Source organism: Manis javanica, chromosome 7 (assembly GCF_040802235.1).
Source record: "Manis javanica isolate MJ-LG chromosome 7, MJ_LKY, whole genome shotgun sequence".
In the NCBI taxonomy this organism is placed as follows: Eukaryota; Metazoa; Chordata; class Mammalia; order Pholidota; family Manidae; genus Manis; species Manis javanica.
In genome coordinates, this window is record NC_133162.1 from 120,133,927 (window position 1) to 120,150,543 (window position 16,617).

The 16,617-nt window shown below is 38.1% G+C and overlaps 1 protein-coding gene across 7 annotated transcripts; it reads right to left on the bottom strand.

Annotated features, from left to right (window-relative positions):
* Positions 1-642: 642 nt before the first annotated feature.
* Positions 643-14,139, bottom strand: NMI (N-myc and STAT interactor). Of its 7 annotated transcripts, none has more exons than XM_036996049.2 (9): positions 13,907-14,137; positions 11,109-11,185; positions 10,306-10,392; positions 9,104-9,199; positions 6,971-7,133; positions 4,130-4,236; positions 3,856-4,042; positions 2,704-2,810; positions 643-1,935 (listed from the first exon to the last, which is right to left on the bottom strand). In XM_036996049.2, exons 3-9 carry the CDS (start codon positions 10,384-10,386, stop codon positions 1,732-1,734), a joined length of 945 nt encoding a protein of 314 aa, XP_036851944.1. In that variant the 5' UTR covers positions 10,387-10,392; positions 11,109-11,185; positions 13,907-14,137; the 3' UTR covers positions 643-1,731. The 7 variants fall into 7 exon arrangements, with proteins under 7 accessions (XP_036851944.1, XP_036851945.1, XP_036851946.1 ...); XM_036996050.2 differs by lacking the exon at positions 13,907-14,137 and adding an exon at positions 13,589-13,888; XM_036996051.2 differs by lacking the exon at positions 11,109-11,185 and having other exon boundaries at positions 13,907-14,138.
* Positions 14,140-16,617: the final 2,478 nt, after the last annotated feature.

Genomic DNA, 16,617 nt, shown 5'->3' on the forward strand with positions numbered 1-16,617 from the left:
CTTCCTAATTCAATATATAGTATGTTAAATAATCAATACAGTATCTTTTGTAAAATTTCAAAGATAATTTTCCTCCTGTAAAATCTCTAAAACTCTAGAAATAAGCAGGAGAGCCAATGCTTGATTTCTGAGATCAAGCCAGATCACACATGGGTGGAATGGCTAAATAAACCCAAGGGAAAAGTATGATTTTCTAAGATAAGTAACAGTTACGAAAAACCACTATGAAAATTTAGAATTCAATGAAATTAACTTTACTTTCTGGAGAAGGCCCCCCAAAGGAAACAAAAATGACTGTTTCAAAACTTTTTCTATACATAAGGAACAAATTCTGACTGGCAGTCTGCCATGGACTAAAAATGACACACTGTTAGTGAGACTGTACCCATTGAAATTAAATAAGATTCTTCAGCGTTTTTTTCTTAATATTTTGGGGAGCTTGAAATAGTATTTCCAAAGAATAACTGATACAATAAGAGATTTTTTTCCTCTAAAACAGGGAATATGAAGATTAACTATAAGTGGCCCAGTTTTTAGGTACGATCTCTTGTTCCAAAGAGAAATGTGAAAGTAATGAGTACCTCTGATGGTAGCATAACAACTTTAGAACCTAAAAATAAAGTATCAGAAGCAAAACCAACTTTCTTATTTTTTTTTTTTAGCTTTTCCTTTATTTTAAATAGTATGCAACATTGGATAGATTTAAGTTTAGAATCTTTTCTAAAAGCATTTTACTGTTGCCAGCATTTTGTTTTTTTATTTATTTTGTTATCATTAATCTACAATTACATGCAGAACATTATGTTTACTAGGCTCCCCCCTTGTTGCCAGCATTTTAATATGCATTTAATTTTGCTGTTGGCTCTTTATGAAACATACCATATTAGGGAAGAAGTTGTCCAAACGTTCTTTACCAAAGATAATTTTAACTTCCCTGAATAGGAATCTTAAATTTTACCATCTAAAGTTTTTGCAAATTAAAAACAGTGGAATGCTAATAAACTAGGTCTCTCTCCAACTAAATGTTAAGACCATAAAGGGCAGGTACTGTGTTTTTACTTTCAGGAATTCCCCAGCATCTGGTATGATGAGTGATGAGATATCAGCTTGGCACTTAGCTCTCTCTTCATTCCAAGGATTTTATGCCCTCCAACTTACTCTTTCTATTGTAAGTGTAAAAGAGAAAATTCTTTCTTTCTTTACAATTTCTGTCTGAAGAGGGGATGTCTTGGAAGTAATCAGAGGACCTTTGGCACTGTGGGAAGTTCAGGAAAAAGACCACACCTTTGGAGCTGTGGAGTGGGAAATGATTGCTCTTGAAGTCCCTTGAAAATTCATTACAGTCTACAGAAATCACAAACTGCTAAACGTAGGTTAAAAGTCAAGTCTGAGTACTGCTGGATCTGGGGCCAAAACAAAATTGGCCCACATCACAATGACAGAAGGAACCAACACAGCAGGGGGACATTTGGATCATTTATGCTTGATTTCAGTGGATGTGGCACCAATCCACATAATTTATGAACAAAATTGTTCTTAATACAGTGCGCTTATTAGATGTATAAACATGCAGCACAGTTTGAAACAAAAAAATTCAAAGACATGGAAATTTATTTTGTATCTAAGAATAAATGGACACTAAAAAATTTTTAAGTGTCATTTTTTTTCAGGAAAACAGATATTCATTTTTGTCAAACACTGATAATGATTTGGACCCAGTAGCTCTAATTGTCATATGATTCCATGAGCCTCTTCTTCAAAATATGCTATGCGGGCTTCACCTAGAGAACATTTGACTACATCTACTTCTCCACCTCCATTCTTCTCCCGTTGAAAGTGAATGTTAAGTAAATCCTCTACAATCTCTTCATCCATCATCTGAAGGTCTTCCATTCCCGTCAGAAGCACTGTCCTCTCAGATATTCCTGAAAACACCTAAGAAGGGAAATAAAAAAGATAAACAGGAAGTTTTCTAAGAGCTTTGAGGTGCAAAACTTTACATTTATAAGCTCCGCTTAATATTTTGGGCTTTATCTTAGGAGAGACAAGGAGCATCAAGAAGATTTTTTAAGCAAGAAGACCTCGGAGTGGGATGTGAGTTTCAGGAGGTAACTCCAGTGGCGTCATGAAGAACAGAGGAGAGGAAGGCAAGTCTATGGACAAAAGACCAGCCAGGAAGGGAGGCAGAGGTGCAGACATCAGGATCGTTATTGTTACAGTGATCAAATGAATGTTGAAGGTGAAGCAGAACAAAGAGGTAAGCATGAGTTCTAGCCTTCAGGTCGGTGGACGAGGCAGATGGTGGTGCCATTTAATACCTGAGTAGGAACAGAAAAAGGAAGGTTTGGGGTAAAAATAATGAATTCAGAGAAAATGATCAGGAAGAATTATTTTTAATGCCTAATGGCAGTAGACACATGAGAGAAATGTAGCTATGTTTCCACATAGAAAAATAAAGATTGTGGCATTATTTGAGTAATTTCCGTTTTTAAAAAGTGCATGATAAGTGCAGGAGGGTATAGTTTTACATTAAAATATTATTTAAAAAGACAAATTCATTCTGCACCAAGCAGACATGGATAAACTGTTTTGATAGCCCCACTAATATGATTCCAACAGTAACAGACTCAACTTTTTCTTTATTTTTTGTCAGTTGGGATGGAGCAGTAAGTTCCCAAAATGAAAGGAGGGAGATGACCTTACCTGAAAATTTCTCAAGTGCGTTTCTATGTATGGAGAAACAGTGACTCTATGGCAGTGTTGATTTATATAAAGAGGATAGTCTTTCTTTTTCAAAATCTTGTCAGCAACTAGAAACAAATTTTTTAAAACATTTTCTTTTTCATACCATAACATTTTTTAATCAAAGTTAAAATTTCCTTCAAACACAATGATATCACAGTAAACAGTGACTTGAGTGGTAAATTTTTAAGAAATTCTACAGTCCACTTCAAAGACTTCACAGCATACAATTTTGAAAAATATAAAGTCAAACAATAATGAGGTTTAAATAAATCCTTCCAACTTGAACTGTTCATTGCAGTCAGTTCATTGCAATGCACAGAGGGCTACGATGCCCCCAAACAGACCTGCCTTGAGCTACATAAAGTGCAATAACCATCTGCAAAAAGTAACCCACCCAGCCTAACAAGTCTGAAAGTCCCCCAGTTTTTCAAGAGTGAAAATGAAAACTGTATTTGGATATTGTCTCTATATATTTTACTATACACACACACACACACACACACACACACACACACATACATACACACATACATAGTAAATAACTGTATTACTATAAAACATATGTATTACATATATACATATAATTGTGTGTGTGTGTGTGTGTGTGTGTGCATGGAAAGTTGTTCTTTCCATTCTCCCCTCCACTTTCCTGGAATAGATTCCCTCTTTGTCAGTCATAATAGGTAGGAGGTAGAGACAGAGATAGACAGATAGATATACTTTAAAATTTCTCTGCCACAAACCCACTGTGTGATATTGGGTAAGTTTCTTCACTCCCTAGGCCTCAGTTTCCTCATCAATAAAGTAACTATAACACCTACCTACAGAGTTATGTTGGGATCAGATGAAGATGTATGTATATAACACCAGGCAGGTGATGAAAATGCCCTAAGATTTACATATGTGCTATTTATAATATTATCATTCCCAGTAGCATTCTCAGAAATCATTTTTAGGACTTGATCCTTTTATAAGGCTAAAAAACATGCCCTATTATTATACTGACTAATAAATTCAAAATAAAAAAAGTAGAAAAGGAATACTATCAGCAATGGTAAAACATAATATAAGCAGTGGAGTATTTTTTTGACTTTCTAAATGTGTGCATACCTCCCATTTCCACAAATGTGATGACGGCGCTCTGGGACTGCTTGTCATACTCCACACACTCCACTTGTCCGCCTCCGTTTCGGGACTTAGTGAAGCTCAGTTCTAGCTTGTCTCTCATCTGATTTTCAGGCAACTCATCAGGAATTTCAGTAACATTGATCTTCATTTTAGACACGTCTACGGGAAGCTGGGAAATTGTTTCATGATCAGAAATATGGATAAGAAAAGTGTTCATGTTTAACAAATCCTAAAAAACTTTAATCCACAGTGTTACCTGGAATCTGACTCCAGAGTTTAATGGAACGGGGTTGGCCATCACCTCCACCTCTGAGTCCTCTATCTGCACATGATGTTTCCCCACCCTGATCACATTTTGGGCAACTGAAAAATAATTTGGGAAATATAAATTTCCATTACTTCAATAAATCTTTTATTCTCAGTTTAATAATAAATTATCCTGAATATTTTAACTAGTCTTTAAAGGATCTAATTTTTTAATTTTCTTAGGATTTCCAAATGAATATGATCTTTTCAGTGAAGTAGGATACATTAATGTCAAAATACATCAGCAAAAATTGCAACGTAGAAATCCTCCTGCTCCAAAATAGTGGATCTGTGGCATCTTACAACACTGATGGACAGTGGCTGCACTGCAGTGTGGGTGGGGACTTGATAATATGGGTAAATGTAGGAACTATGTTGTTTTCTCATGTGAAACCTTCATAAGAGTGAATATCAATAATACCTTAATAAAAAAAAAAGAAATCCTCCTGCTCCAGATTCATCTCTTAAGACATTAGCCTGCTAATTCTCCAGATATACATGTATTATTTCATTACAGCTACACACCCTTCCTTTCCAGAGAATTCTCTTAGTATATTAAAGCACAGCCAGAAATTTCTTCCATGTTGAGTAAGCTGGGAAATCCTCTGTGGGTCAGTCCATTCTGACAATTTTATCTATCATATGTCACTACTTAATATGTTATACACACCATAGAAATATTCATTTTTGTCTCTGCCTTTCCTAAAAATTATATATTAAACACTACATAGGCTTGAACATCAAAGAGTGAGGTGGGGTATTGGTTTTTTTGCCATATAAGGAGAAATTTATTTTTGCTAAAATACTTGGGAGATCACTTACCAAAAGCTGGTAGCCTTGCTATACTGATCAAAACATCAATTCTGATTCATTCATGCAAAATGGGAGAGACTCAACAATATAATTTTGTCAAAAATCATTAGAACTCCAAACAGCAACTGTATTTTAGTTTAAAATGTGAGTGTATGTTTATTTTTAATTGTGTGATATGAGAGCTTACAGCACTCCAATTGTTAATATTTGGAGCTGCTTACTTTAATTCGTCATGAAGATAAGAGATCCCCTCTCCCAATCTGACAAACCTCACATGTGTTCATGACAGCCAGAGAGCACACCACGGTCGCAGGAGGAGAGGAGCCAGGCTAAAGGGCAGGGCGTCATCATGTGGGAATTCACACTCACACCACGATAGGACTCTATGACTTGAATTATGACTTTTTTTTCTGATAATGACAACAGGCCATAGTAACAGAAAATACCAATAAAGTAATACTTAGAGGATGCTCTTTCTCTCTCACACCCTCCACCCAAACACCAACATCTGGTGATGTGACGCAGCTGAGAAACACCACTTGTGTCTCAACTTTTGTGACTCTTCACTGTCAAAAGCCAACTCTTATTTAATTGTGTATAAACCCAAAGTTGTCCCAGGAAACCAAGACCTCCAAGCTATGCCAAGGGCTAGACCAAGAGCTATTCCTAAAACGCAGAGAATCAGCTGTTTGTGAAGAGAACCCTATTCCCAGCATTCCCAGGGTGCAGAATCCTTGCCTCACAAATCCTCACTTCTGCCTTTCAGTCCCACCCAATCCCCACTGCCAACTGTCACCACGGCTCTTGGTCTCCTCCTGCACCCTAAGCAGGGTGGACCTGCTGTGAACGAGTGGTATGCACGTACTAGCCTGTTAGAATGTCCTTTTTACCATTTATTTTCAGGTATAGTGATGGACCAGGCATGAGGAGACACAAGTTATTATAGATTCTCAGAATCTGAGCCCTGGAAGGGCTTGTGAAGACCACCTGGCCCCATCCCATAACATGATGAATATAAGAATGGAGGCCCAAGACGGCAGCCCGCTGGGGGGTGTGGGGAGTTGGCCCAGCAGAAAGTATGTGGGTATTCAGAGTGTGGCTCTCAGCTCTACAATTTATTAACTGTACAACCCTGAGCAAGTTTTGTATCCTTTTTTAAGCCTCTGTTTTCTTATCTGGAAAGTTCCTAACATGTAGCAATTATGACAGCTAACATTTATTAAGTAAATATTTATTATGTTTCAGATACTGCGTTAAGTATATTATCAACATTTCTCATTTAATACTCAAAGCAACTCCATGAGGTAGGTACTACCACAAAACCTGTCATAAAAATCTGAGATTTATAAGGAAACCCACCCAAATCACACTTCTAGAAAGGGGCAAAGCTGGCACTCAAATCCGATTTGCCTCAATAAGGAGCTCCCCCTAGCTCTGAACAGGGCCCTAGACCAGGGCAGACTTGGCAAATTGGGCTCTATCCCAAATATCTGACTCCTGGGCCCTTTCCATTCACTGGTCATGTGCCATTAAAGTTAATCATTTAAACACCTAGACTCTGTTTCCTTAACTACAAAATGTAAATAGTAACTCTCCTCTCCTATTGTTTTCAGTTATGTGAGTACAAAACAAGACAACGCCATGAGAACTCTCTGAGAACTGTGTAGACCTCTACTACCTTAAAACATGATTGCTAGTATTTTTTGGAGGTAACAGGTGAAGCAGAAAGATTCTGGTATTAGACATCACAACCCAGAGGTTTCCAAAGAGGGATCATATTCATGTCACTTACCATGCTAAACTCAGTTTTCTCATTGTAAAATGGGGATAATCATACCTGCCTCAGGGTGTCATTATGAAATGAGATGAAACGAAATGTAAAAATTGCAAAGCAAGAGCCAAACATCTACAAAAGCTCTTTGAAAGGCCACGTTCTTTCCAAAGGTAATATGGTAAAATTTGTTAACATTAGTCTCACCTTCTTCTTTTTCAAATGTGATAAGCGCTTGTCCTCTTCGTAGCTCATAAAAAACTTGGGAGCTCACTTGAAATAAACAAGAGGTGTTAAAAAACTGGCTGTCCTTCTCAGGATTCTCTGAGGATGTGAATTTCATCTGTATTGCTGGAATATCCACTTTAATCTAAGTCAAACAGAAATGTTTGATTAAAATCAAGACAAGAAATAACTTAAGTCCTTCCAGTGAGAATGTGATTTGATCATCAAATAATTCATTCTCCACTGATTTCAGAACCTCTCCATTCCTTCTTCCCAGGTAACTGCCCAGTAATGTAACCTGATGCTGATCCTTTAATATTATTTCACAGATGAAATTATAAGTATATAATCTCTCACTTTTTCTAATGAATGTTTATACTGGTCAGTATTGTCTGGTGTTAGATTCTAAAGCCTACATCATTTCTGCAGATAGGTACCTTTTAAGCAATAACAGGCTATCTTATAAGAGAATCATTAGGCAGTATGTTTACTCTCACTGAAAAGAGGTATAAAATAGAGTCAGGTGCCTACTATGGTTATTTTGACAGCAAGCCCAGATAGTTTCATCCAAAAAGAAAGATTCTGAATTACATGATTTAAAACTTACCAATTTTAATACCCCTTCCCCAATACCTGCCCATGAGCTTTTTAACCATTACTAAACTTAGGTTTATAAAAATGGGGAGGGACACTATCAACAGGATTTATAATCTGGAGTATAAAGGTAAGTGGTTATACTTAGTTGCTCCAAATCAGTGGAATTAACAGACACACAACTACATATAAAAGCACAAATAAATCAGGTTTTTGCATTTCTATTTGCCGTGTTTTACGGGCTGAAATTAAAAATGTTATCTTAAAGGAATTAGAAATATTCAATGAGCTATTTGATCTGATCTTACATTTATTCTCTACCTTTACTTGTAGCTTCAGTAGAATTCTGATACCATAAATCTGATTTCAAAACAATCTGCACTGTCTGAGGAAAGGCAGAGTGTTTTTCTGGATATCATGTGGAACTATCCAGTATACTCTGAGAAGTCAAGAGCTTTCTGGAGTGAGGGTGTCTGATTCTAGTCCTGCGCACACTGTGGCAGAAAGCAATTCACTTACCTCTCTGGACCATGGTTTCGGTCCTCTGCAAAGGGGACCAACTGAGCTGGATGACTTCTCAAGGCCCACTGAGTCAAAAGACTAAATGAATCTGACTCCCATCTAAAAGGTAACCAGAGTCCAAATGGAGTCTTCTCTACACCTCATAAACACGGGGAATCTCACTTCCTGATATTCAACATACTACCCCCCATTTCAGAAACAAAAAGTGACAAAGCTTTAAGTATCTAAGTTGTTTTAAAAAAGCATTTTTTTAAAACAATATGAGTTGCCGTCAAGAGGAAAGGGTAAAAGTTACATCTAATTCAAACACAGGAAAATTTAGGAGACAATTTAAATGATGAAGATATATGTCCAAATTTAAAGGATGAAAATATATGTCCAGTTTTTTCTAACTGTGAAGTTCATTTAAATTACCTGGATGAGGAAACAGTAATAAAAACGTAGAAGACCAAGAATTTGATCCAAGAGTGATTGATAATAACCATCATGCCTAGTTTTTATAGAAACATATACATATATTTTTTTTAATGCATTCTTCTTAGTGTATACAGCAAGATAAAATTTTACCAAGTGATCACACACATGCGGCCAACTCAGTAAACATATCTAACACCCAAGAAGCCCTCTTGGTTTCTCTTCCAGTTCCTATGTGCCCCCAAGGGTATCGACACTGCTAACTTATAACACCCCCCTTTTGTGCTTTCAATGGAAGCATGTGTTATGTCCTCTTTTATCTCTTTTTGGCTCAACATTGTTCATGAAATCCACCCATGTTGTTGCATAAAGCTGTAGTCTGTTCATTCCCATTGTGTGAAGGCATCCATTTTATTGATTCATTCCACCATGGAGGGACAGTTGGGTTCTTTCCAATTTGGGACTATTACAAACAGTATGCCAGGGATGACCATATGTTTTAAAAGTGGATTTTGAATAATCAAGTTGCGTTTTCCTGAAAAATGGTATCAGTTAAGATGTGATACATAAAATAATTAAAGGTACCTGGAAGTTTCTGGCGGCCTCTTCTAACTCAGCTTCAAGCTTTTGGATTTCTTCCTTTAACTGAGTATTTTCCTTTACAATTTTACAAATTAATCTCTGAAAAAAATCAAACAGCTCCTGACCTCATTTTTCTAAATAAATTAAAGAAGCTAAGTTTCTCTCACCCTGAGCAAGGCAAACATGGATATTAGACAGTCTCAAAATAAACATGTTCATGTAAATAATACATTTGTTGAAGTTTTACATCATCACCTGTCAATTCTCCTACCACTGGCAAGTATTACCGCCATTATACAAAGAGCCTGCCTTTCACACTAGACCAAAGTCACAGAAATTTTTTGTTGTTGTTGTCATCATTAATCTACAATTACATGAAGAACATTATGTTTACTAGGCTCCCCTCTTCACCAAGTGCTCCCCACACAACCCATTACAGTCACTGTCCATCAGCGCAGTAAGATGCTGTAGAGTCACTACTTGTCTTCATTGTGTTGCACAGCCCTCCCCATGCCCCCCCTACATTATACATGCTAATCCTAATGCCCCCTTTCTTTTTCTCCACCCTTATCCCTCCCTTCCCACCCATCCTCCCCAGTCCCTTTCCCTTTGGTAACTGTTAGTCCATTCTTGGGTTCCAAAGTCACAGAAATTTTTATGGTAGAGCAAGGATTGAACAAAGACAGAAATTTTTTATGGTAGGGCAAAGATCTGATCCCCAGATCTTCTGAATCTTACTTTAGTTCAGTGCTCTAGCAACTCCTTTCCTAACTATTTGTGACTACAATATGGTTTTTAAATTGCACTGTAACTACACACATTACTCTGGAGCAATTAAAAAAACTTTTGCTGTGATTCACATACTACAGCTGCCATACCAGATATGTAGCTCTGGGTGTAAGCTTCCTGAGACTCCTTTCCCTCCTGGGTCTAATCAGACCATTCCTAACTAAGCTCCTAACTTCTAGGTGCAAATCAAAGAAATGAGAGAGGGAATGTAAAAGCAGCTAATGTGGAAAGTTTCTAAAAAAAAGAATAGAAATATGATTTTTTAGTAAGGCTTAAATAATAGAGCACAGAAATTCTGAAAACCCTAATATGCTCCCAAATCTAAGGTAATGTTGGACAAAGACATATAAAATATGCCTTACTGCACACTGATAGAAACTAATTTTTAATAATACACAGTAGTTTTTCCTTTTTACCTCTTTTTGTTCATCTTTGGAAAATTTTTCATCTCCATGCTCCTTAAGAACTTGTGTTTTGTTACCTCCATCAGCTGCCATGATTCTCTAATTATTATAAGAAATAAATACCGTAAAATAGCATATATAGACAAATTAAAAAAGAAATAGCAACTTATACCCTTTTACAGAAGAAACATCTCCTTTGCTGTAACTTTTTTCCAATCTTTAGTATCAGGTGACTTATACCCAAACAAATTCTATATTTCAAATAACTTTCATACCTATAAATGTATAAAAAGGGTTCTAAAAATCCATTGCCTTTCAACACAAAACTAGAAAATAAAAGGTATCAACATTCCTTGCAGTTCACATCTCAATCATAATACGATACTCCATTTTAAAAGGCTACTATATTGGTCTTCAGCCTTTTTAAAAGGTTTTGATTTAAATATTTAATTCTCCCTATTGTACTCCCCAGATGTAAATGGAGTAAAAATTCTCCTCTACCTGTACAGGGCATCTTATATGGAGGTTTCACAAACCCTTCCCAGTCTACACATTTGGATAGGAAAAAAATTATCTTTACTTCTAAGAACCTCAGATTGAAACCTTGCATTCCCTTCAACTACAAATATAGGCAACAAGCCACAAAACATTTATAGTACCTTGACAGAAGTCACACAGTGGCATAGGTATTTTTGTTACTGGCAGACACTACAGGTTCATGGTACTCATCTTCATTTATTAAAAAGAATTTAACATGGAGATTTAGGAGTGTGCAAACAAACACTGCACTTTATTAGAGAAGGAAACAAAATCACCTTGATAGACCAAGGTGGACTGCTCAAGACAGAGTTCTCAAGGCCCACTGAGTTGAGGAGGTTCTCACTGGCCAAATCTGGGAAGAAATTAAGTATAAATTGAATAATGACAATAGTGATTAAATTCACTGAATAAAATAGAAGACTATGACTCCATCCTAACTTACACAAAACAAACTAACAAATGCACTGAAATTTTGTTGGGGAAAGGACCATTTAGCTTCAAAATACTTCCCTACAAAATATTTATTAATTTCAAAGGGGAAAAGAGTCACTTACAGTAAAGAAGCCAGGCAGACACCACCATAATGAAATAAGCAAAGTAAATGAGATAAATCAAAATTATCTGCCATCTGATAGGGTACACTGGGAACACAGTATGACTTCTATGATATTCCAGCCAATGATGCATAATCTGAATCTCAGTTTAAGGAAACATTAGACAAACTGGCCTGTTCTCTTCAAAAGTGTCAAGGTCATGACAGCCAAGGAAAGCCTGAGAAACTGTTCTACACAGGAGACAAGAGAGACATCACTAATTAAATGCAATACATAATTCTGAATTGGATCCTTTTGTTATACAGGGTATTATTGGGACAACTAGCAAAACCGGAACTGAATCCAAGGATTAGATGGTAGTAATGTATCAATATTAATTTCTAGATTTTGATCACCATACTATGGTTATGTAGAGACACCTTTTTTGTAGGAAATACTCCAGAATTCTGGGGTATTAGATCATAAAGTTGGAAACTTATTCTCAAATAACTCGGCGAAAATAAAAGTTGTTCGCACTGTATGTTCAACTTTTCTGTAAATTTGAGACAGTTTCAAAATAGAAATACTAGTAGCTCCCTGTTGCATCAGCAACTGCAGAATCCTGAGAACAGCATTGGACACCCGTCCAAAGTTTTACACAATCTAACCCCAAAGTACTTCCTACTTTATTTCAACAACTCATAAAGTAAGTTCCTAACCATACTCAACACTCAAGGGTCCCTATTCTCCCTTCTGCCCCTCAATGTTACATCCTTCCTCCCCTCCCAACCTTAATTTCCACCTAATGAAATCATATGGTTCTTCAAAGTTCATCCCAAATTTCCCGCAAGTTCTTTTAAGTCTTTAATGATTCCCCCAGAGGACATTACTTCTCCCTCTTTTACCTCTTTTGGGGAGCTTTAAGGATTTGTGTACCTGTTAATTTCAATGACTAAATAAATGGTCATGACCTTGAGGCCCAGGATGATAACCACTCCTCCTTGCATCTGTTCAGAGTACAATTTACACAGTGAAACACTCAATATTTATAGAATTGTGTGGTATCTTGACTCAGGTATTTATTCTGCTCAGGGTATGTCATGCTTACAAACTTCTCTTACTACATTATCAGAAAAACTGCAACATTATTTAGTTACATTTCTAAAGGTCAGTTTTCTTCAGAGCTCCTAATAAACGCTCTGTTTATTTAACTCATATAAATGGTCTATTACAAAATACCTCCAGAACTTTTTTCAGCATATTTAGCATCTCGATATTCTCCCTCTTTGCATGAGTGGGATGTACATCAATAGGGTTCCTTTCATGCAGTCAGATGGTAGGCAGAATAATGACCCTCCAAAGATGCCCACGTCCTAATCCCAAGAATCCGTGAGTATGTTAAATTACACTGCAATGTTGAATTAAGGTTGTAGATTGAATTAATGTTCCTAATTAGCTGACTTTAAAACTGGAGATCAGTGTGAATTATCCATGGGGCCCAGTGTAATCACCAGGGTCCTCAAGTGAAAGAGGAAGGTAGAAGAGCAGTCAGAGGGAGATGTGACAACAGAACAATGGTCAGAGTGATGCAACGTTGCTGGCTTTGAAGACTGAGAAAGGGCACCACTGAACCAAGGAGGGCAACTAACAGAAGCTGGTAAGGGCAAAATAAAAACAAAAATAGATTCACACACACCACCACCAGCCTCCAGAAAAGGCAGACCTGCAGAAACCTTTATTTTAGCCCAGGTAAGACTTCTAGCCTATTTAAAGATAAAATGTGTGGCTTTTAAGCCACTAAATCGCTGACAGTTTGTTATGGCAGCGCATTAAAAGCCCATACAAATCACCACCACCCACCTACCACCTATTTTCCCCATATACTCATATCGCTGTGGTGCCAGGCCTGACAGCTGCATCTTCCCGTATGCACGGCTGGCAGCAAAAGGCAAGGAAATGAAGGGAAGGAAGAAAGCAGGTGACGATTAATAAAATGGTGATACATACATACAGTTACAGTTTTTTTTAACTCATGCATGCTCTATAGACAGGAAAACAGTATTCGTCTTTGAATGTCTCTTTCAAGAAAACCCCTGCAAATTCTAAAATGTAAAGCTCGACTGCCAAACCCCTACACCTGCCAGAAAGAGCAAAGCCTAAGGGGCCAGCGCTCCCCAGAACCTTCTGGAGAGACACCGCGAGCGCAGCGGGGAAACACAAACCATTCTAAGTTTCGATTTCCGAAATGAAACAGAGCGCGCTTTAGAAACCGGTCAGGGGCCCGGGCTGCGCGGAGAGGCCGTCGGGGCCCAGGGGCGGGCCGCCCCCGCGGCGGCTGACAGCGTCGCCGGAGCGCCGGGGCCGCGGGCGCCGCAGGGTCGCGGTGGGAGCGGACGGGACGGGAGGGGGCCGCCGCTGCGCGCTCTCAGCCCCGCGCCGCGCCTCGCGGTCCCCGGCCCCGCGGCCCGTCCCACCCGGGCCTCGCTCCCCGGGGCGACCAGCCGCAGGGACGGCAGCCCGGGGACGCGCGCCGCACTCACCCGCCTCGGCCGGCCCCGCGCAGCTCCGCGCCCTTCCCGGAAGCCCCGCGCGGCGGCGCGCCGGAACCCCCGCGGCCCTGGCTGGCTCCGCCGGACCCCGTTAGTCCCCGGCGGCTTCGGGGTGCCTTCCCGGGGAGGGTCTCGCCCAGGATAACAGTTTGCTTTCTTTAAAAAAAAAAAAAAAAGAGGAAAAGAAAACTCTGCTCAATGGTGATTTTCTTTAAAACAAACTGTTCAGAATTCTAAATCTGGTGTCTACAGGAACCAATCACTAACAAGTCGAACTATTTTCACTTTCGATTTTTAAAACCCGCTGTTTTGCAGCGAACTGTGGGTTACCACAGCCGGGAGGGGTTGGGCGGCAGACAAAACAGGTGAAGGGGATTAAGAGGTACAAACTTACAAATATAAAATAAGTATTGGGAATGTAATACACAGCCTAAGGAATATAGTCAATAATACTGTAATAACTTTGTATGGTGACAGCATTTCCTAATATGTAAAACTATGGAAGCTCTGTGATGAGTACCTGACACTAATAGGATATTGTATGTCAGTTACACTTCAATTAAATAAATAATAAGTAGATTAAATGGTTGTTTTGTTTTTGTTTTGAGGTCATCTACCCTGATAGTATTCCTGAAGTTTGCATAAACACTAATTTTAGGACATGTTTTAAAAAACATTCTTTTTGGTGGGTATATTACTGGACATATTGTCAGAAAAGTGGATCGAAACCGAATAAGGTCAAAGCAGGAGTCGTTAGAACCTTAATCTACTAATTTTTAACATCAGGACAAGATGAACTTTTCTGCGTGTCCTTTGCAAAACCCTCCTCACCTCAGTGAAGTTGGCAAAGCTGTGATGTTCAGCTGGTTTCTATGACCCAAGTCCCTTGAACGTTTTCTTCTAATATTTTGTTATGAAGCTTGTAAATAAATAAATCACTAGGTGTGATCCTTTCCTTTGAAAATAAAAACATCTGGTTTATTTCAAGAAGTGCAGTGTTTGTTATTTCTACACAAAGAACCTCCTTTCAGCTGCATTTTCTCATGGAGGTCAGGGCAGAGATATATCAAAATGATTTCCAGGCATAAATTCTAGTTTATACTCCTATACAGTCATATATAATAACTGATGTAGTGGTCTAAAAATAACATATTAACAAAAGCCAATATCCTTTCTATCAAGAATATCCATGTTTAAAATGGCCTTTCTAAGTGAAAAAACCAAAGTGGTTACATGACTTCAGTTTTGTCATCAGCCAGTTAGAATAAACAAAAACTCCATCTATTCCAACATGAGGATTATTTCTGTTCTACCTTAGAGTTTTAGAGAACATGAACTCTGTTTTCATACCTCATTTCTTCTTTTATCTTTTTTTTTCTTTTTATAAGAAGATATTAAGCAACAGGACCGTGGCCAGAACAGGACTGATCTAATACTCAGATCCTGAAAATAGGGCAAAGGGTACATACAGGTGTAGGTCTTTTCGGCCACCTCCATGCTAAACGCTCCTGAGTAACACTCTGAATTCAACCCAGCTTCAGACCCAGTGCTCTGCGAAGTGCTAGGACACTAAAGATGAATACTCAGTTCCTGGACATATTATTAACCATCATAATTGCCACATTTACTGAGGATACCTAGGCATTTTATAAACATTTTTATTTTGCCAACAACAATATGAGGTATAGGTATTATAACCATTTTGCAGATGAGCATATTAAGGCTTGAAAAAGTGACCCAGAAATCAAGCAATATGTGATGACATTAGTATACTTTACTCTCAACCATGAAATCCGTGTCTCCACACTGTGTTCTATGGTGCATAGAGAAGGAGAAATTCTATGGCCAAAAATGATTAGGAAAAGTTGCATGCAAGATTCACTTTTGGGGATTCACAGTGCATATCATCAGCACATTTAGAGTTTTAAGAAGTATTTCAGGGAAAAATTAAAGCACACATTAGAAAATTTAACTTTATTTAACCTTGAATTTATCAAACTAATTTGACCACCAAACCCTTTTTTTCATGGAGCAGCTATTCAAATACTCAAATTTCTTATGGGGCAATATAAGCAATGCCTTACAAATAATGAGTTCAGGACATGCTACCCCAAAATATGGCACTGAAGCATATTGCATATTTTAAGCTGAAGGAATTTGAAAAAACAGTAGAGGCAAGAAAAGCATTCTGACCTTTTCCCTGACCACCATCCTCCTCTAAACAGGCCATAAAACCTCCGGGGAGAGGTGCCCTCCCTCTACTTGGAGGAGAGGAACATTCTTATCTCCCAAGACAAAGAGGCTCTGAGAAGAATCCTAGCAAACAGGCCAGGCTGTTTCCCCCAGTTCATTGGGATTACCTCATACTTCCTGATATATCTTATTTCTGCATGGCCGCCCACCTTTCCTTAAACTTAACATAAAAATACTCAGGTCTGACTGTTTCTTCAGGGCTTCATTTCCTTATGAAGACTCGGGTCATGTAAAATGTATATTACATAAATGTGTGGGCTTTAGGACTGCTAATCTGTGTCAGTTTAGTTTTCAGACCCAGCCGGAGACCCTAAGAATATAGAGGAAAATTTTTTCTCCCCTAAATTATACCATTTATACACTAAATTATACCGTCTCCTAATATAAAAGTTATCACTTATTGATTGTCTATAATGCACTCAGTAAATATTCTGTTACACATGAGATGC

What these genes read in the sequence shown, in the direction of transcription:
- NMI (XM_036996047.2), bottom strand. An exon ending in CCAAAGATGAACAAAAAGAG is followed by an intron (nt 9,200 to 10,305) that starts GTAAAAAGGAAA and finishes GATTTTTTTCAG; the next exon opens with AGATTAATTTGTAAAATTGT. An exon ending in CGCACTTGAGAAATTTTCAG is followed by an intron (nt 1,936 to 2,703) that starts GTAAGGTCATCT and finishes TTCCCTTCTTAG; the next exon opens with GTGTTTTCAGGAATATCTGA.